This window comes from Rana temporaria, chromosome 2 (assembly GCF_905171775.1).
Source record: "Rana temporaria chromosome 2, aRanTem1.1, whole genome shotgun sequence".
NCBI classification, from domain to species: Eukaryota; Metazoa; Chordata; class Amphibia; order Anura; family Ranidae; genus Rana; species Rana temporaria.
In genome coordinates, this window is record NC_053490.1 from 485,162,700 (window position 1) to 485,183,104 (window position 20,405).

Below are 20,405 nucleotides of genomic sequence, written 5' to 3' on the forward strand. Positions count from 1 at the left end.
TAAAAAGATACAAAAATATTGGTACAGCTCGGTTACAGTGTCATAGTATAATATATATATATATATATATAGCGGTGTCATGTTCCCAACATGTTTCACCTGTCAAGGCTTCTTCAGGGAATGTTGATGACCACTGTTCATACACAAATATATATTATATACACACACTCTCTATCTATCTATCTATATCTATATCTATATCTATATCTATATATATATATATATTACATATACACACACACACACACACACACATATATATACACACACCTTGTAAACTAACTGTGGACTTCAACATCTCCTGAAGAATCATTGACAGGCGAAACATGTTGGGAACACGAACCATGATACTGCTAATATATATATATATTTTTTTTATATATTTGTTTGTGTGTGTGTATATATATATATATATATATATATATATTTTATGACACTCTAATCGCGATGTACCCATGTTTTCGTATCTTTGACTCATTTTAATTGTGTATATCAATACATTTTTAATATTTATATCTTCTGTGTATGGTACCTAAACAATTCCACATTGCTACAATATTTTTCCATTCAACTACCTAGGGATGTGGTGCATTTATAGTTCATCACTTACCCACATTTCTCTCTAGTTACCATTATCGTGCTCTGCCAGCCGGGAAGGCTCCACCGCCAGGAGAACACAATGATTATTGCTAGCGACTATACTGTAGCTGTCGGCAGTAATCACATGTAAAAAACCTGACAGGCTGGCTGTACCCAAGTTGATTGACAGATAGACTTGGGTACAATAAGCCTGCCCATAGATGGAGCAAATCTTGGCCGGTCTCTACTAAACGGGTTGAGGTTTGATCCATGTATGGCTGGCTTTAGCCCTTCAAAACAAGTGCGGTTCACAGTGAAACAAACCTATCCATTACGGTACAGTGCAAAGTGCGTCAGCCCACGGCAACCAATCAAAATTCATCTTTGAGGGATAGGACTCTGGCATTTGATGGTTTGCTATGGGTATCTCTTTTTATCTTCAGCTTGCTGGTTGAACATTCAGTTATGTGAATATAACGGCTGAGCTACCACCGAGCGTCTCTTCATCTTGAACATTGCTGTGAGTCTTCACTGCAACACGAGGAAAAGAAGTTGGAGTTTTCACAAGGAACTGGCAAAAAATCCACCTCCGTGTTTTCTTGTAAGATAAAGTCGTATCGGCAGAATGACGTTCTGAAAAACAGAACACACAAAAGATATTACTGGTTTTCTGTTGAAGAACATTTGAGCACTTACATTACCCAAACATCGCCGCAAGCATGAAATCCCTCATTTCATTCATAATCTCGCTTAGAGCCAAGGGGATCAAAGAAAACTTGTTGGTTTGCCTCGAATGAGAAAAGATCAGGTTTGCTGTAAAGAGGAACTAAAAACTGCATCTGAGCACCACAAACTGAAAACACTATTTAATCCATTTTTAATGTACAAAGCAGACTGCCCGATCCATCCATGTCTCCATGCTTTATTTTGTTGAGAAATCACATTGAACATTGAGTAAGGCATGGATCATGTAGCATTTACTTCCTGGAATCCACCTGCCCTTAGCTCAGGCATTCAGGCAGGAGAGTGTGCTTAGTGAAGAATGTCCCTCCTCCAGTTAAAAGAAAAAAAATGTTCATAAAGACTTATGAGATGTATGATGTAATTTTGGTCTGAGCCAGAAACAAGGAAGCAAATGAGGAAATAAAAAAAAAAAAAAAAAGAAATAAAAGAGCCCTTAAAACAGATCTATACTCCCTCAATCAATATGAACCATTTTAAATCCTTGTGCTGCTAGTATTAGTAACTAGATGGTAAATGTAATACATTACATTACTAATGCTAGCAGCACAAGGATTTAAAATAGTTCATGTTGGTTGAGAGAGTATAGATCTTCTTTATGGGCTCTTCTACACTTGTGGAAGATAGACATTTTTTTTTTTGGGGGGGGGCGTCAAACAACCCCCATGTTTGCCAGTTGGTCCGGTACTAGTGGTCCTCCCATCTACACACCCGGACTAACAGCCAGACTCCGGGAACTGCTGAGGGAGCTGAGACCAGCCAATATATGACACCCGCCAGTGGTGTATTTAGTTTTTTTGCTGCCCTAGGCCTGACTAAACTCGTGCACCCCTAATTTAAATATGGCCCACCCCTTCCTGTCAAGGCCACACCCCTTGCTGAAAATTCTGAGTGGGGACACTAGTTCTGAGGGCCTGGGGGGCCTTAATTTGCATAGATTTTCTCTCACTTCCTGTTTGGCTATGGGGTAGGAAGTGAAGGGAAATCTCTGCAATGGGACAGGGATGGTAAAAAATAAATTGACCGGGGCTATAAGTCAAAATTATTTAAAAAAAATAGCTTGACTTGCAAAACGCTCTCAGATCAAGTTACTCTCATTTCAAGGTATTACTGTACTGCTATTGGATAGGACACTCAGCAAATTCAAGTGTAGCACCCTGGTATTAGGTAGGGCTGCTAACAAATTTAGTTATGCTAGGTGGTAATTAGCCTGGCTAATAGTTGTATCCACTGATTTTTTTGCCCTAAACCTGAATCTAGTGCATTTCTCTCTTCTGTCAATAGGTGGCATTGCTGCCTTTGGCATTAGAATGACAAGACCACAGTGAGTTCAGGTTGTTAATAGACAATTTCTCAGCCAATCATATTAGTGGCTAAGCATGCTGGGGAGAGTCCATTTAAGGGGAATGAGTCAGAGATCAGTGTTTTTTTAGCCCTTGGCTGAGGCCTGGGTGCTGTATGTGAAGCAGCAGCTGAATGTTAGGCCTAGGCCTAAGTCTGAGTAGAGGCTCAGCACTAGGGAAGCCTGATCGCTGAAGTGGTTCAGCCGGACAGTGAACCAAGTGTTGCCAGAGGTAAAGGAGAAGCAGTTGCCACATGGGACGACCACTCCTTTTACCAGAGGCAAGTGAGAACCAAAAGGTCAGAGATAAAAGGGGACAGTAAGGGACAACTGCTCCTGTTATCAGAGGCTAGGTTTGTGAAGTCTGAAGAAGTACCAGAGAAGCATTTCGCACTAGCTGGGGACAGTGAACAAGTTAGGAAAGCTTCAGCGTTCAAGTCAGGGACCCAGCAGGTGAGCATGGGTGACACTTGAGGATTCAGTGGGTTAGCAGAGAGCCAAGCCAGGGACCCAGCAGGTAGTGTGGGTGACGCTTGGAGTATACAGCGGGTTAGCTGTGAAAGTGGTCAGGTGATCCAGCGGGAAGCTGGGATCTGAAAGTCTGGTGAGAAAACTAGGAGTTCAGTGAGAAAAGCTACAGCAGGAGACTGAGATGGAGGCCGGGTCCCACACAATGGGGATACCAAGTCTGGTATGTGTACAGATCTGTGTTGAAGTCAACCTACAAGTTCAGTTGCCCTAGGAGACAGCAGTTCTACAAATACAGTGCTGCAACCAGCTTAAAGGCCCTCAACCTGTATAGCTCTATCTGCCTATTTTTTCTCAGAGTCTGCCAATTGCTATTGCATGATCTGCCTAAGGGTGTTCAGGTCCTAACCTTCTCTCCTCCAGTTCTTGTTAAGAGACCATAAATCTCCTTTGTTCGCATTCAAAAAGTGGCTGGCGCCCAATCATTCTATCTTGCATTACACTCATAAGCCTAGTGACCAGTGTTGTAAGTAACAGCGTTAAAATAAACGCCGTTACCCAATGATGCCCCTTTTGAGGGTAACGAGTAATCTACCAGATTACTCTTCCCCTCGCGGTAACGCCGTTCCCATTACTTGGGCGGCGTTACCGCAATTACACCTACCTGTGTCAGCCGGACTCAGCTGTCGGCCATCCATTATTAAAAAAAGCGCGCCTCCTCCTCAGACTGTTCTGTGATAGGCGGAACACAAATTTTCCCAGCAGAGCCTCTGTTTAGTGTTCAGCCTATCACGGATGCCTTCTCATCCTCAGCCTCGGACGAGAGGACATCCGTGATAGGCGGAACACTGAACAGAGGCTCTGCTGGGAAAATTACTGTTCCGCCTATCACGGAACAGTCTGAGGAGGAGGCGCGGCTTTTGAATAATGGGGGAATCAGTCTGTGCTGAGGGAGTCTGTAATTTGGGGGTCAGTCTGTGCTGGGGATGTCGGTCTGCGTTGCTGAGATTGGTCTGTGCAGGGGGTACTGTACTCTGTACTGAGTGGTCTTTGTTGGGGAGTGCCTCCACACTGAGCGGTTTAGGCTGGGGGGTTGGTCTATGCTGAGGAGTCTCTGTTGGTGGGGTTAGTCTGTACTGGTCAAAGAGTCTGTACTGAGTGGGTAGACGAGGAGGGGGAATTTAGGGATACAAGGGGAGATTTATACTGTGGGAGATATGGACTATAGGGGGTGATTTGTACTGGGAAGAAGGTCATTTTGGTTGTACTCTGTGAAAGTGGCCTGTGCGTTACGCACTGCTGACCCCTAACTATCGATGCACAGGGTTTATTGAGACAGGCACTGAAACCTATCCCGTGCTTTGCCACTTTTTGCTGCATTTTTACTACCCCCTAACCGCTCCCCTTTGGCTGCAGAGTCAGCGGGCAGAAGTGTACACATACAGCAGCAGGAATTATGACCCTTGTTGCTTTCAGCCGCGGATGGCTGCCGTCTGACATCTCTGCAAACAGGAGAAGGTAGGGAGATCGTCGAGGCATGTTTACAGATGGCACAGTGAGGCATGGTTACAGATGGCACAGTGAGGCATGTTGTAGAATATAAAAAAAAAGTCACAGTTACTTTGCACTAATTACTAATTACTTTTTCAATGTAGTAACTGAGTCACTAACGCAATTACTGTGTTTATTGGCGTATAACACTCTCTTTTTTACCCTGAAAATAGAGGGTAAACTGTGCCTGCGTGTTATACGCAGGGGGCTGTGGAAAGTTTTTTTCCTGAAACTTTCCTCTTAGGCCCCATACACACGAGAGGATTTATCCGCGATGAAAAACTCTGGCGATGACGTGTCGCGCCGTCGCCGTGATTATGACGCGGCGACGTGCGCGACACTGTCATATAAGGAATTCCACACATGCGTCGAATCATTACGACGCATGCGGGGGATCCCTTCGGACGGATGGATCCGGTGAGTCTATACAGACCAGCGGATCCATCCGTTGGGATGGATTCCAGCGGATAGATTTGATAGCATGTCATCAAATATTTATCTGCTGGAAATCCATCCCAGGGGATAAATATCCGCGGAAACAGATCCGCTGGAGTGTACACACCATAGGATCTATCCGCTGAGACCCATTCGCTGGGATTTTTCAGCGGATGGATTCTATCGTGTGTATGGGGCCTTAAAGTTAGGGTGCGTGTTATACGCCGATAAATACGGTACTTTTTCGGAGAAGTAATTTGTAACTGTAACCAGAGCTTTTTTTCTCAGAAAATAGGTGCAGGAACTCAACCATGACCCCGTTCAGATTTCACAAACAGTAGAAGGGTCTTAAAGGGGCATTAAATACCAGGACTGCATTACATACAGAGTGTAGAGTTCAGAGGGTTACACACAGAGTGCAGAGCTGTCACTTGTAAACACAGAAACCAGACTTCTGTGTTTACAAGTGATTGTGGTGAGCAGGCACCAAAGGGTCTGAGCCAGAGGTGGTGGAACTGAGTTCCCCCAAGTTCCCCCTGAAAAAAAGCCCTGACTGTAACTAATTACTTTTTTAAAGTAAGATGAGCAACACTGCTAGTAACCCACTCTACAAAGAAGAATGTTGGCTCTCCCTGACTCTGGAGGTCACCATTAGGCCTCTAGGGGTCGGGGCCCTTGCTCCACAAGAACTGAAAAAGTACCACCAGTCTCTTGTGCCCATTTGTAATGAATTTATGACATAATGGTCCAACAAATGAATGTATTTGTACAAATGCTTCACCTGTATGGATCTGCTGTGGATCGGAGCCTCATTTTTAGAACTTGCAGCTTGTACTTTGGTCCTACCACAGATCCCGTGGTAAATGTCACAAAGATTCTTGAAATCTGATCGAAATCCTGATCAAATTTGGCTAGCAGGGTAACCTCCTGATTTTTCTCAAACACGGCAGCATCCCTGGAAAACAGCAATATGTGCAGATAGTAAACATATTAAATTGAACTGATCACAAAACCTTAACCTGGCGCTGGTCTGCATATTAGTTCCAGACCAATGGGGATGATCCTATTCAGCTTCACTGCCACTTTCACAGACATCTCCACAGAGCGAAATTCCTGCACAATTTATAAATCAAAGCAGCCAGGCGGAAACTTGTCAGCTTGTTGCCAGTATCCATACAGATGCAGGCACTTTTCAGGTATGTTGACAGCTGATGGCATCGGTTTTCAGACATAAAATTGCTGCAGTAGGAGATTCGTCCATCCATGCAGTTTCAGTGGGTGCAATAATATGTTAGTTTTTTCCCTACACTTGTACTTGGTTCCATGTTCCTGTGTGCTTAGTAAAGCCGGCCATAGACCGTTCGGTTCTCGGGCAGTTCAGCAAGGACTAAATAAGATTTGAACCATGTATGGACAGACTAAATGTACCAAAGTTGATCAATCCCCTTGTTCCCCTGCTGAGAGAACACAATGGCTCCGCGGGAGTGATTCCCCCCCCCCATCAACAATGACTGTTGATGGGGGAATCAAGTGATATACCGTATTTATCGGCGTATACCGCGCACTTTTTTGCCCTGAAAATCAGGGCAAAATCGTGGGTGCGCGGTATACGCCGATACCCGCTTTCCCGCGCCGAGTTTGAATACTGCGCCGACATATACCGAGCGCAGTACATTCGTATATTGTCAGGCAGTCTCGGCTCCTCCCGCGCTGACGTCCTGGACGTACAGGACGTCAGCGCGAGTGTAGCCGAGCATTGCCGACAATACACGAGTGTACTGCGCTCTGTATATGTCGGCGCAGTATTCAAACTCGGCGCGGGAAACGAGCGGGGAGGACGCGAGGACGCCGCAGAAGGACGCCGGACCCGACGAAGAGGACACCCGAAGCCGCAGACGGACGCCGGACCCGACGAGGCCGCCGCGCAAGACACCAAAACTGGAAGTACAAAAAAACTTTTTTCCACAGGATTCGGGGCAACTTTAGGGGTACGCGGTATATGCGGGAGCGCGCTATACCGCGATAAATACGGTACTTGTTCCAGCCTGTTGCTCCATCTATGGCCAGCTTTAGCCTATAGGTTCAGTAATGCTACCCCCCTCCTCCCCCTACTGTAGGGTGACCAGACATCCCCATTTTCCGGGAACAGTCCCCGGATTCAGGACACTGTCCCCAGACCAAGTCTGTCCCATGTTTTGTCCCTGGATTGGATTTGAACAGGGGCTGGTGCAAATTAAAAAGACAGACAGTGCAGAATAAAAAAAAAATCTGAATTACAACCCCCCGCTGTAGCTTAGGGGGGAGGGTGTGTATTTTTTTCATTATCTGTGCCCCTTTCTGATGATCATGTGCTGGTCGGAGCGGAGGGAAGATTTCTTCAGTTTCAGGTGCATGGCCATTCAGCTCCGCTCGCATGTTCGTCTGCCTTGGCTCAAGTCCCGACCAGCCGCCTGCCTATCTGGAGCCTTATCTGGCAGAGTGAGCTTCCTCTACTCCCCACCCAGTATTACCCGGGGACCGGAGAGTAATGCCGCGTACACACGATCGTTTTTCGGGTTGTAAAAAATTAAGTTTTTTTTTAATGTCATTAAAAACGATCGTGTGTGGGCTTCAGGGCATTTTTCGGGTTCTGAAAAACGGGCAAAAAAAAAATTGAACATGCTCTATTTTTTCACAAAGTTTTTAACCCTGACGTTTTTAGGGTTGTAAAAAATGGTCGTGTGTGGGCTTTAACGACGTGAAAAATCAGCGCATGCTCAGAAGAAAGTTATGAGACGGGAGCGCTCGTTCTGGTAAAACTAGCGTTCGTAATGGAGTAAGCACATTCATTACGCTGTAACAGACAGAAAAGCGCAAATCGTCTTTTACTAACACAAAATCAGCTAAAGCAGCCCAAAGGGTGGCTCCATCCAAATGGAACTTCCCCTTTAAAGTGCCGTCGTTTGTGTTGTACGTCACCGCGCTTTGCTAGAGCATTTTTTCCCCACAATCGTGTGTGGGCAAGGCCGTTTAATGATCAAGTTGAAAAAAAACGTAGTTTTTTACAACCCGAAAAATGATCGTGTGTACGCGGCATCAGAATTAACAGGCTGTGAGGCAGGCAGCAGCGGCGATGGGCAAGAGTCGCAGATTGCCGCCCTTACTAGTAAAAAAAAAGTATGTCCCCAGATTTAATTTTTTAAATCTGGTCAAGTTACCCTACAGCCTTCCAACAATGTAGCTAGCAATGAGAGGACTGCTTGATAACTGGTGCTTGTCCTGGCTCCAAGCACTTGCCCAAGACAAGAAGCAGCAAGTGGAATGCAGAGGGAGGATGAGCATGGCAGCTTGTCTCTTGCCACTGCTTGTCTCAGCCAAGTGATGGCAACAGAGACAGCCCATCTCCTGCTAGCTGTCTCTCGGGAGGGACATTACACTGAAAAAAAAATTGAAAGTTCTTAAAATGTGTCAAAAGTAACAAAGTATACACAATGAACTGAAAAACTTACTGGTCCAACTTTGATTCAGTTATGTTTCCGGATGTAGATTCGACTTTGATGGTAATATAACCCCTCCTTGTATTAGTGTTTGATGTAATAAAATCCAAGTAATAATGAAACACTAAAAAAGGGAAGACACCAAAAAGTGTTAATTACAATCAGATTAGTTTCCAGTTCTTGCCCTATCAGCAAGCATCAGGAGCCTACTGCTACAAAATGAAGGCACATCTTGTAACCAGGTTTAGGGAAACATTAAAGGATAAGTTCACCTTTGTAAAAAATAAATAAAAAAAATGCACACTTTTTTTAGTTCACAATCAGCAGATCACTGGCGCAATGCAGGGCTCTTGCAAACCATCTGTGTAAGCACAGTGTAACAGCACACTGGTAGTTCATTAGGAACTACAAGCCGACAGCTGCAAAGGCTATGTTGGCATACCTTCCAACTGTCCCGGATTTGGAGGGACTGTCCCTGATTTGGAACAAAGGGCCAGATTCACAAAAGAGATACGACGGCGTATCTCCTCATACGCCGTCGTATCTCTGTGTTAGGGCCGTCCTAACTATGCGACTGATTCATAGAATCAGGTACGCATAGCTAGCCCTAAAATCCGATTGAATTACACTGTCGGATCTTAAGGATGCAATTCTAGGCCGGCCGCTAGGTGGCGAGGCCATTGCGGTCGGCGTAGAATATGCAAATGAATAGTTACGGCGATTCCCGAACGTCCGCGCTGCCCGTCGATCTAACTTTACATCGTTTCCGTCGAGTAAAATTAGGGCTGAGCCCTAGTTGTCCTAAGCCATGTTAAGTATGACCGTCGTTCCCGCGTCTAAATTTAAAAAACAACGTTGTTTGCGTAAGTCGTCCGTGAATGGCGCTGGACGCCATTTACGTTAACGTCTAAACAAATGACGTCCGTGCGACGTCATTTAGCGCAATGCACGTCGGGTAATTTACCCGACGGAGCATGCGCAGTACGTTCGGTGCGGGAACGCGCCTAATTTAAATGGTGCCCGCCCCATTTGAATTGGGCGGGCTTGCGCTGAGCGCATTTACGTTATACCGCCGCAAGTTTACAGGTAAGAGTTCTGAGAATCAGGCACTTACGCTGTAAACCTGCGGCGGTGTAACGTAAATCACATACGTTACGCTGCCCAGGAGCAACGTAATTATATGTGAATCTGGGCCTATGTTGGCATACCTTCCAACTTTCCCGGATTTCGAGGGACTGTCCCTGATTTGTAACAAAGTCCCTCTGTCCCTCTTCCCTTCTCATTTGCCCCTCATCTTGATCTGATCTATATAGTTGTATATAAAATGCACTATGTATCTATCAAAAGTGTTTCCCAGTGCTAAACCTTTTATATAATTTCCAAAATGTTAGATTTTAAACTTCAAAAGCCAATATAAAAGGAGTAGTAGTGGTTAAAAAAAAAAAAAGCACTTGTGGGTTTAGCTAATCTTTTTTTTTTGTAGAATTCCCTGTTAAGAATTATAGGAGACATGGCAGTTGGTGTGTCCTATGCCTACATACAGTTGCCAATAGATGTCCCTGGTCCCCATCTCAAAAAGGTTGGAAGGTATGGTACTTTTAGCCCTCACATTCACAGAACTCCGAATGAATGACATGGCTGGGTGAGCGGAGCCCCGCACAGACGCATTTTTTTTTTTTATTGTGACAGCGGGTGCAGGGAGAAGATCCCCCACTGTCACAACGGGGGATCATGGGCTCCTGCCTCTGTAAAATGTTGTTACATCCTGAATATGGGTGTAACATGTTTCAAAAGGTGAACTTATCCTTTAACATCTGTAAAATGTTTGGCTCATTAGGGAGATTTCCCCTTACTTTCCTTCTCCAGACACAACAGGAAATTAGAGGAGAGTTCTCCAATGGAAGGTAAATGCTCTCGTAGAAAATCGCCACTTTCCTATTCCAGTGACAGCTCAAAATGTAGAGTTTTCTTTTAGTTTAATAATGAATAATTGGTACCAGCCCAAATACTGTGTGTGAATTTATGCAGTGGCGAGCAATAAAACCTGATGGCGGTTGTAAGGCTACATTCAAGCTGGCAATTAGGGCCTGTGCGAATAGAAGCGCCAGGAATCAGTAGTTAGGTGTGGCCGCCAGCTCAGTTATGATAAGTTGCCAGCACAGCAGCCACAGCTATTCACAGCTCTCTGCGCAGCCAGTGATTGTGTGTGCGTCCAGCAGCGATCACCGCAGGTAAAGTGCACTTATTTTTCCCAGAGCTTAGTGAAATCTACTGATCCGATTTCCGTCATTCATTCATTTGTAAGCAAAAATTCATTTTTTTTTCCTTGCACCTGATTGGGTATTTCTTACAAAGAGAAGCTTGACCACATTTACTGATCTTTGGGGAAAAGGAGTGCAACCAGTGCTGGGATAAGGTCATCTAGAGCATGCCAAACTGCACCCCCCCCCCCCTAAGATGTATGAGCATTATGTGTCAGCAAAATACCCCCCTCCCACACACACACACACACACACACACACACACACACAAAAACACTGAGCACTGATCTGCATGCTTACCCCTAAGCATAAATTCCTGCTCCCCCAGTACAAATCCACCCCCTGCTGAAATCCCCCCTCTCAGCATAAACATTTGCCTCCCCATTCCCCAAATCCCCCCAACTCAAATGCACCCCTTCCAAAAAAAGAAAAAATGCCCTTACTAGCACAAAGCGTCTACCCTCCTAGTCCCATCTTCTCCCCCCACTTCAAATCCTTCCCTCCCAGCATAAAATTACCCCCAAATCTCCCCTCCTAGCACAAATCCCCTCCCCAACGCAAACCCCCATAGAACACTTTTAGCTCCCCCCTCCTAGAACAATACTTACCCCCTGCCGCCCCCAAATTCCCTCTTCAAACACAAATCCCCTCCCCCTAATCTACTTGTGGTTCCCCCCCCCCCCACGTCACATAGTACCACAGTGCCCAGGGCAGCTGCCCACCTCTTGTCCCAGCCCTGAGTGCAACTACACTTTCAAAGTGCATAGTCTATTTGCCTAATAAATCAACCTCACTATATTAAATTTCATTTATTTTCTTATTTTTTTTATATATTCTGCTTATACATCTCCGATCAGTAGGAGGTGATTGTCTGGCATGGCTTGAAAGCAAATATTTTATTATCTATGCATGAGCTGATAAATCCCTGTATTTTTCTGTTTAACGTCTTCACCAGGATCCCGTCTTCTCTGCTGTAATTATATTTGTATGTTTACCGCATCTTTACTGCGTTTTCCACAAAATCAAGGTCAAGTTGTGCACTTGTTCTCTTTGTTGTAAGAGAGACGAGGGCTTAGTCAATCCCTCGAGTGGCGGGGATAATTCTGTTTTGTACGCCCCTGCAGCACAGAAAAGATTAAAGATCACTGCGCAGCCGAGAGAACAAAGCAGCTGCGGGCCGCGACCACACAACAATATTTAAATAGGTCCCAGTGTGAAAAGAAGCCTGGGTGGATCGGCCCTAATTTCGGCTACAACAAAGAAGTAGGCCAAAGGAAGACAACCCTCCCCCATCTCCCCCTACACTGTACAGTCCTCTCCTCATCCTTATAATTCACAGTTCACATTATTCCGTCTGAAGCAATTAGCGTTCCAAGCAAATGTCGCCAACTTCCCCAAGCTACTATTATCTCCCTCTGACAGCTTTTTATTTTATGCAAATTCAATTTCACTCACTGCAAAACGGTTTCACCGACGCCGTATCAAAATAAGCCTTCGTCACTGGAGGATTCTTCGCCACCAGATAATCTCTCCACTTGTCAGCGTAAAAACCTGTAACGCACACGCGGTGTCATTAGTGCCCAACCGCCACACAGGCTCATAATTTATAATCAGTGCATTTTAGGCCTCAGCAATTATATAAAGTAATTAGGAGGGTCCTGGAGTGGGTTACACAATGACAATGAATTTTAGCCATCGCCAGCACACAAAAAAAAATGAAGAGCAATCTAGCATGAAATGATATTTATTGTGTTATATATTTTAAATGGAAATGTTGCACTCTATTGGGTGGGTGCAGGTGGTTTTGGATATACGTGCGTTTCATTCGCTTTTGCAGTAATGAAGACATTTACTGAACACGGCAAATGGTAATACAGACCGATAATCAACATTTCAGCCTAGCGTGATGCGCGAGTGTTCACAACAAATCTATGAGATGTAGGGATGCATCAATACAATAATTAAGAATAAGTAGGAGTACTGTACCTATACTTTTACTCAAGTACTCGCCCATACCAAATATCAATACCTATTTTCATTTACAATTGTTCTTATTGGGAAGATCATGAACAAAAAGGTACAGAAAAAGCATAGATAGATAGATAGATAGATAGATAGATAGATAGATATAGATATAGATATATAGAGAGAGAGAGAATCATTTTGGTGAGAAGGTGTAACTTACCTGGTCCACGCCGAGGGAGATGTTATCTTTCCTCGGCGTGTCTTCCGGGTATCGCCGCTCCAGCGCTGTGATTGGCTGGAGCGGCGATGACGTCACATGCGCGCAGGAGACTTCTGTCCGGCAAGGTCCAGGGGCCGCCGGGCCTTTAGCCGAAGATCCCCGCTGTGCATGCGCCGCTGCAGTCAGCGGCACATTGCGAGGGGAATATCTCCTAAACCGTACAGGTTTAGGAGATATATTTTATACTTACAGGTAAGCCTTATTATAGGCCTACGTGTAAGTGAAAGTGGTAATACAGAGTATACTACCACTTTGTATTGCTATATAATATTAGGGGGGAATAAAGAGGGGGGGTAGAACCCGGTCTTCCAGAGTAAAAAAACGAAAGGTTGAACAGATAATGTATTCCAATACCAATTTTGCCCTTGGATGTTCACACTGATATGGTGGGGGACTCGCAGCAATTCCTGTGCGTTTCCCACACTGCATCAGAATCGCAAGCAGGTGTCAATGCCAAGTTAATGACACCCCAAAAACATTTCGCAGAGCACAGTGAGATTAGCTGAATTGGGTCACATTGGTGTTCACATCCGATTCCAGTGTGAAAAAAAAAGTGCCTGTACCTTTCCTGTGGCTTCAGTGCGATTTGAGCCTTAAAAATGAATGGTTCAAATTCCACCAGGGCGGCCCATCCTTTAAGGGCGCACGGGTGCCATCCCCCCTCCATGCATCTGGCCCCCATGCAGGACAACAGATGTACTGTATAGATTCCAGGGGGGGTTTGAAGCACGTGATTAGAGCCAGAGGTTCTAATAGGGCTCAAAAAAGGGTGGGCTTGGGGCACAGAGCACTACGGACCGAGCCCACGTAGCTGTGTGACAAAAGCAAATGAATATTCGCTAATCTCTGTCTAATACATAAGTGTATTCAAGGCAACGCCCCCCAATATCTATGCGAAAAAATAAAAGCCCATAACCCCAATCACATTCTGCGATCCACCAATCAAAACCTCCTCCAGATACCCAAGGCCAGATACAAGTCCAAAGGAGATCGAAGATTTGCAGTCCAGGGACCTCGCCTGTGGAATGCACTACCAACCACCATCCGACTGGAGTCGGACCACTTGGCCTTCAGGAGAAAGATTAAAACCCATCTCTTCTGAGGTCAAGGGGTTCCTTACCCATGAAATGGATACAACGCCCAGAGGCGATTCAGTTCGCATGTGTTGCGCTTTACAAGTCTCTCTCTCTCTCTCTCTCTCTAATCTGATACTGATTCTCCTCCTGGTCAATCAGGAAGCGGGTCTGAACGATTGTCCAAAAGGAGAAGCGTTCTGATTGGCCACTGAGGAGGAGGGAGGAGACGGAAGCCGCCATGATGCCCGCAGAAGAGAGAAGGGGAAGCCGCCCGTGATGCCCGCTGCCTGTCACCCGGGTGAATCGCTGCCCACCATAGATGGGGTGAGTGTTCCAGACCTAACCAACTGGGAGAGGGATGCTATGGGTGCACCGTTTTCCGCCTCCCCCCAAAAAAATTACCACCTGCCAACACTGAACCCCACAGCAAGGAATGGCATGTGTTGCCATTCCTGTTGAAATCACATGCATTTTCCTGCACTGCAATAGTGTGAACCGGGACTCAAGGTATCAGTTTTAGCATCGGCGCATTTGCAGGAGTACAAGTACTTGTGCAAATGCTTAGTATTGGAACCGGTATCCGTATCAGTGCACTGCTACTGAGATGTATGACATGTTTGGGACAATTACACTCTCCGCACAAAGTGTATTCTAATGATGCCATTTGGATTGCCATATGATATATACATATTGAATGTAGGGGATGGTAAAAACAGGCGGTTGATCTGCCCCGCCAGCTACAAGCCGGCATGAAGCCACTCGGATGAGTAGACATTGTCGCAGAAGCAGCACCACCTGTCAAACTCTCCCATGTAAGCAGCAGCGAGACCAACACTTGGCTCACAGTTGCAGCACAGTCCCGCAATTCAAAATTGATGGCATCTATAACAGAATTTTTGTTTAATGTAGCATTCTGGTCAACTTGGGTTTGTGTTTATTATGTATTTTTACTCTGTATGTATTTATTTTAACATGTGACCAGTAGCAGAGGACTAGAAGCTCCTCCTGCTTATGTTTCCCTGCAGACAGGCTGGGAAAGATCTGGGTCATGTGACAGCTGTATAATAATGAGGGCCCTTTCACATGGGTGGATCCGTTTTTAGACATCCGTTTGCTCAGCGGGGATCACTCAGTTGATCCCCGCTGAGCTGGTGAGGACTAGTCCGTCTTTGCACACTATGTAGAAACGGACCTGTCAGATCTCCGCTTTCCTCTATGGGGGACCGTCTGTCCGTTTTCATCCAATCCGACAGACGGGTGAAAAGTAGGATTTCCATCCGTCTGGATTTAGCGGAGCGAGATGGATCGGATAACAGCGGACATCTGTCGCTCCATAGAGATGTATGGAACGTCCGTTCAGGTCCGCCTGAAAAACTGAACCGTTCGCCCATGTGAAAGGACCCTTAGGAAAAATGTACTTAGATTTTTTTTTTAATAAAATAATAAGTGCCATTATCCACATACAGAAATAGAACAGAAATGGAACAATGTAAATTAAACAGTCTGGCCCAGATTCACATACATTGGCGTATCTTTTATACGCTACGCCGACGCAGCGCAGAGAGGCAAGCACTGGATTCACAAAGCCAGTGCTGCCAAATCTGCGCTGGGTTTCCAAGGCGTAAGCCGGCGTATGTGGAAGTAGGCGTGACCCCATGCAAATGATGGGCTGAGTCTCAGACAGATACGTATAATGAACGGCGCATGCACTGTCCCGTGGACGCATCCCAGTGCGCATGCTCAGAATCACGTCGGAACAACTGCCTAAGATACGACGGATCACTGCCTATGGCGTTAACGTAACCTACGCCCAGCCATATTCACGTCCAACGTAAACGACGTAAAATACGACGGCTTGCATTCCCTGGTCCATACCTTTGCATGGGTTGCGCCTCATATATGGGGAATAACTTTACGCCGGACGTACGACTTACGCAAACCGCGTATATTATGCGCCGGGCGCAAGTACGTTCGTGAATCGGCGTATCTCCCTCATTTGCATATGTGCCTAGAAAATCAATGGGAACGGCAAATGCGCCCAGCGTAAATATGCGCCCACGATACGCCGGCGTAGGCAAGTTACGTCGTTCGGATGAAGCTATTTTTAGGCTTATCTTAGTTTGTGGGTCGGCGCATAGATGCGCAAATGCTTTGTGAATCCGGGCCTCAGTGTTTAGTATCACTTGAAGATCTCCACGTGTTATAATCTTATTGTACAATCTCGTTACACATTATACAGTTTTGGTGAATCCAAAGTTGATTGTATGAAAGTTGTACAAATCAGACTAGCATGTGTATGGTAACCCTTATATAGAACAAAGTAATCTGCGAGTGTATGATAACTCCCTACTTTACCTAATTCCGGACAGCCGAGGGATCCATATACCCTGCAATCCACACATTTCCCAATACGGTAATCTTTGTAAGTTTCACAAGGAAATGTAACAACACTGCAAGACTCATTTAAAGATGCGATATACAGAAAAACTGAGCGCTGGTGATCACACTTGAAATATTCAGAGCCTGCAGGAAAAAACAAATGAAAAAATGACAAGCAAGTAATCAAAATATACATGGAACTTTTTCCTCATTTAATTGAAACCCAGTTTCTGATAGATACAATTAATGAACCCTCTGGAGGCAAACTTGAGAAAAGTTGCGCTTTTATGGCTTTTTCAAAACTGTCAAAACCCATCACCCCATGTTCCCAGCTTTACAGCAATAACCTTAAAACACCAGCCCACTTTAAAGGGGTTGTAAGTGTTTTTTCACCTTAATGCATCCTATTCATTAAGGTGAAAAAACACCTTGCAGTCACCGGCCCCCCCAAGCCCCCGTTTTACTTTCCCCGAGACCCGAATCTTCTTGTGCACGATCCCACATTGCTTTCGCCGGCTCTTCATTAGACAATTGATAGCAGCACAGCCATTGGCTCCCACTGCTGTCAATCAAATCAATAATGCACCAGGGGGGCGGGGCCGAGTGATAGAATCGGCAGGTATTGGTGCCGACTGTATCACACGGAACGCGCCACGCAAGCTAACCCCCTTGGGAGAGAGCTTCCCAGAGGAGGGTTAGCTCTCTCGGGGAGGAGCCGAGACAGCTGCCGAGGGACCACAGAAGACGTGGATCGGGCCAGTCTGTGCAAAACTAACTGCACAGTGGAGGCAAGTATAACATGTTTGTTATTAAAAAAAAACTACAACCACTTTAACTGATAGATTCAAGAGAGCTGGAAACCACCAACTGTTTTATTAGATCTACAGTGCTACCCCCACAGGGGACAAGCTGATTCTTCCCCAATAGTACAGAGGGGGCTTCCCACTACCACAAGCGCTGATTAATACACTCAAGCTTTAATAACCCAAGTCTAGTGGATGTCTTTTTGATTTTTATTGCTTGCAGAATTTGAAATAAAGAGGGGTTAGCAGGGATAAGCAATTAGCGGACCTCCAGCTGTTGCCAAACTACAAGTCCCATCATGCCTCTGCCTCTGGGTGTCATGCTTGATGCTGTCAGAGTCTCGCTATGCCTCATGGGACGTGTAGTTTGGCAACAGCTGGAGGTCCGCTAATTGCATATCCCTGGGTTAGGGCATACTCCAAAACACTGCACATTAAGAAGAGGGCACTCTTCTCTAGGCTCCCACTCCAGGATTCTACTGAGAACAGGGGAAAGTCCAGTATGCTGAGACCCCACAAAAGCTGTCTCAGCCCACGGCTACCTCTTGCACTTACATCCCATAAGAACACAATCACCAGGGATCACAAGTCAGGGTCAGTACACACAAGTCCCCAGGACAGCTACATACCTTCCTCCAGACACGGTCCAGTGAAGGAGCTAGTCCTTCTCGAGACCCAAACCCTTGTGGTGAAGTCCTACAGCCAGCACTTTAGAATGATCAATCCAGGCCCTCAGCTTTGCCACAGCCGAGACCTACAAGAACAGCTATACACTCCATTGGCTGCATCAGGGCAGGGCTTTAGAACATTCCCTGTCGAGGAAAGACTACTATCTCCAGAGCTTCAGACCATTTATCACCTCCCCAGCCATCGTTTGGACTCTCCCCTCGAAGGATTAGCCAGGCCATGATAAATGCAGGAGGAAGAAAATCAAACCCTGAACAGACCAGAATGAACAAACAATCACTGCTCGCTTGACCCCTATAGATGGAACTCTCAGGTCTGCACATCTGCTGCTCCAATTATAAGGGGGGGGGGTCATTCATTACCTTTTTTGGTGAATGCAACAGGACCCTCAAAATTCCAAGGCAAGGGGGCACAAAACATTTACAAAACTCCAAGTGGGCGGAAACAGGAAACTATTCTCTCCGTGACCACACAATTAGAATTCTTACACGTCCATTTAGTGTAAAGAGCAGTTCTGTGTCTCTGCTTAAACTGTAGTGTACAAAATGCTTTTAGACTATTCAGATCTACCGTTTCCTCAGAAAAAAATACACATGGCAAATTTACCTGATAATATCGTTTTTGGACATCCTGGTTGGTCTGTTCCTCCATTTGGGTAGAAATCGATATTTCCTAAGCTCTCCTTATAGCCAAGACCTATTGACAAATTCGTAAAACACACAAATGAGCTAAATATGTAATGTTTGGTTTCAGCAGACCACAAGATCACGAGCAATAAGGCCACAGGCATTTCCAGGCTATGCACAGGTAAATTTATATGTATGTCACCAGTGGGGTCACTAGGGTTGGTGTCACCCGGTGCGGTAAAACATGGTGTCACCCCCCCTCTGTCTAGGCTGCCCAGCACCAAGCAGGCAGCCCACAGGCACGGGGCGTAACCCAAACCAGCCCCTGTAAATGATAGTATAGGGCAGTTTAGTGGCAGGTTAGGGTAGTATAGAGTGGTATAGTGGCAGGTTGGTGTAGTGGGGTGGTATAGGACAGGTTAAGGTGGTAAAGGGCATGTTGGGGTGATATAGGGTAGTTTGGGGTGGTATAGGGCAAGTTAGGGTTGCATAGGGCAGGTTGGGGTGGTATAGGGCAAGTTAGGGTGGTACAGGGCAGGTTGGGGTGGTATAGTGCAAGTTAGGGTGGCATAGGGCAAGTTGGGATTGCATGAGAAAGGTTGGGGTGGTACAGGGAAAGTTAGGGTGGCATTGGGCAGGTTGGGGTGGTATAGGGCAAGTTATGGTGGCATAGGGCATATTGGGGTGGTACAGGGCAAGTTAGGGTGGCATGGGAAAGTTTGGGGTGGCATGGGAAAGTTTGGGGTGGTACAGGGCAGGCTGGGGTGGTACAGGGCAGGCTGGGATTGCACAGGGCAGGCTGGGATTGCACAGGGCAGGCTGGGCATGTCAGCTTAAAAAAAAAAAAAAACAGGATGGTGTCACCCCTCTAGTGGGTGTCACCCGGTGCGGACCGCACCCCCTAGCAACGCCTCTGTATGTCACACATGCACACAGACAATAATAATAATAATATATATATAGCCTATACATATTTTGCAACGCTTTACAGAGTGTAGACCAGTCAGATCAGTCCCTTCCCTAGCACAGCTTGGCATAATATCCCTGCCATAGTCATAATCAACATATTGTAGACACAGGCACTGGAGGACAAAGTAGGAATCCATAAAAACAGGTAGAACATACAAAAGCATAACAGAAAAAAAACATGTCCCTACTCAACTGACACTTAAGACCCGAGTGTTGTTTATTACGGAAACATCCTTCTAAAAAGGCCATTAAATTACTTAACCAATTTTGTAAATTCTACTGCTGAATGAATGCATGTCCTAAGGCAGTGTTCCAAAACTCTTGCACAAATTCCACCAATTGTCCATGTGCTGTAGATTCAAAAATATTCCAATTGCACACCTTCCAGAAAAATGGCCAATAAGTAAAAGGGTGCTGAAACGATTACCGGCTGGGAACCGGAAAGCAAATCATATACACATATTCGCCAGCACACCAAGGATCAATTTAAAAAACGTCCAAAAATGTAATGCATATTCAGCGATCCAAAAAGCAACGTTTCGAGGTCGTGCAGGACCTCTTCGTCAGGCAAAAGACGCCTGACGAAGAGGTCCTGCACGACCTCGAAACGTTGCTTTTTGGATCGCTGAATATGCATTAAATTTTTTGACGTTTTTTAAATTGATCCTTGGTGTGCTGGCGAATATGTGTACATCATGTGCTGTAGATGTCCACACAGCTAGTTTTATAGCATGGCTAAGCATGGCTAAGACAAACTATTCTACCTG

The 20,405-nt window shown here is 45.6% G+C and overlaps 1 protein-coding gene across 2 annotated transcripts in view; it reads right to left on the reverse strand.

The window, feature by feature from the left end:
• Nucleotides 1-438: 438 nt before the first annotated feature.
• Nucleotides 439-20,405, reverse strand: part of LIPI (lipase I) — a 62,422-nt gene continuing 42,455 nt past the window's right edge. The window contains exons 5-10 of one of the 2 annotated variants that reach the window (XM_040338793.1): nt 18,650-18,739; nt 16,530-16,697; nt 12,309-12,404; nt 8,605-8,716; nt 5,898-6,071; nt 439-1,212 (exon numbers count right to left, since the gene is read on the reverse strand). In XM_040338793.1, the coding sequence (XP_040194727.1) occupies nt 1,083-1,212; nt 5,898-6,071; nt 8,605-8,716; nt 12,309-12,404; nt 16,530-16,697; nt 18,650-18,739 (770 nt within the window). In that variant the 3' untranslated portion in view covers nt 439-1,082. The remainder of the gene's footprint in view (nt 1,213-5,897; nt 6,072-8,604; nt 8,717-12,308; nt 12,405-16,529; nt 16,698-18,649; nt 18,740-20,405) is intronic. The other variant, XM_040338794.1, reaches the window with a different exon arrangement.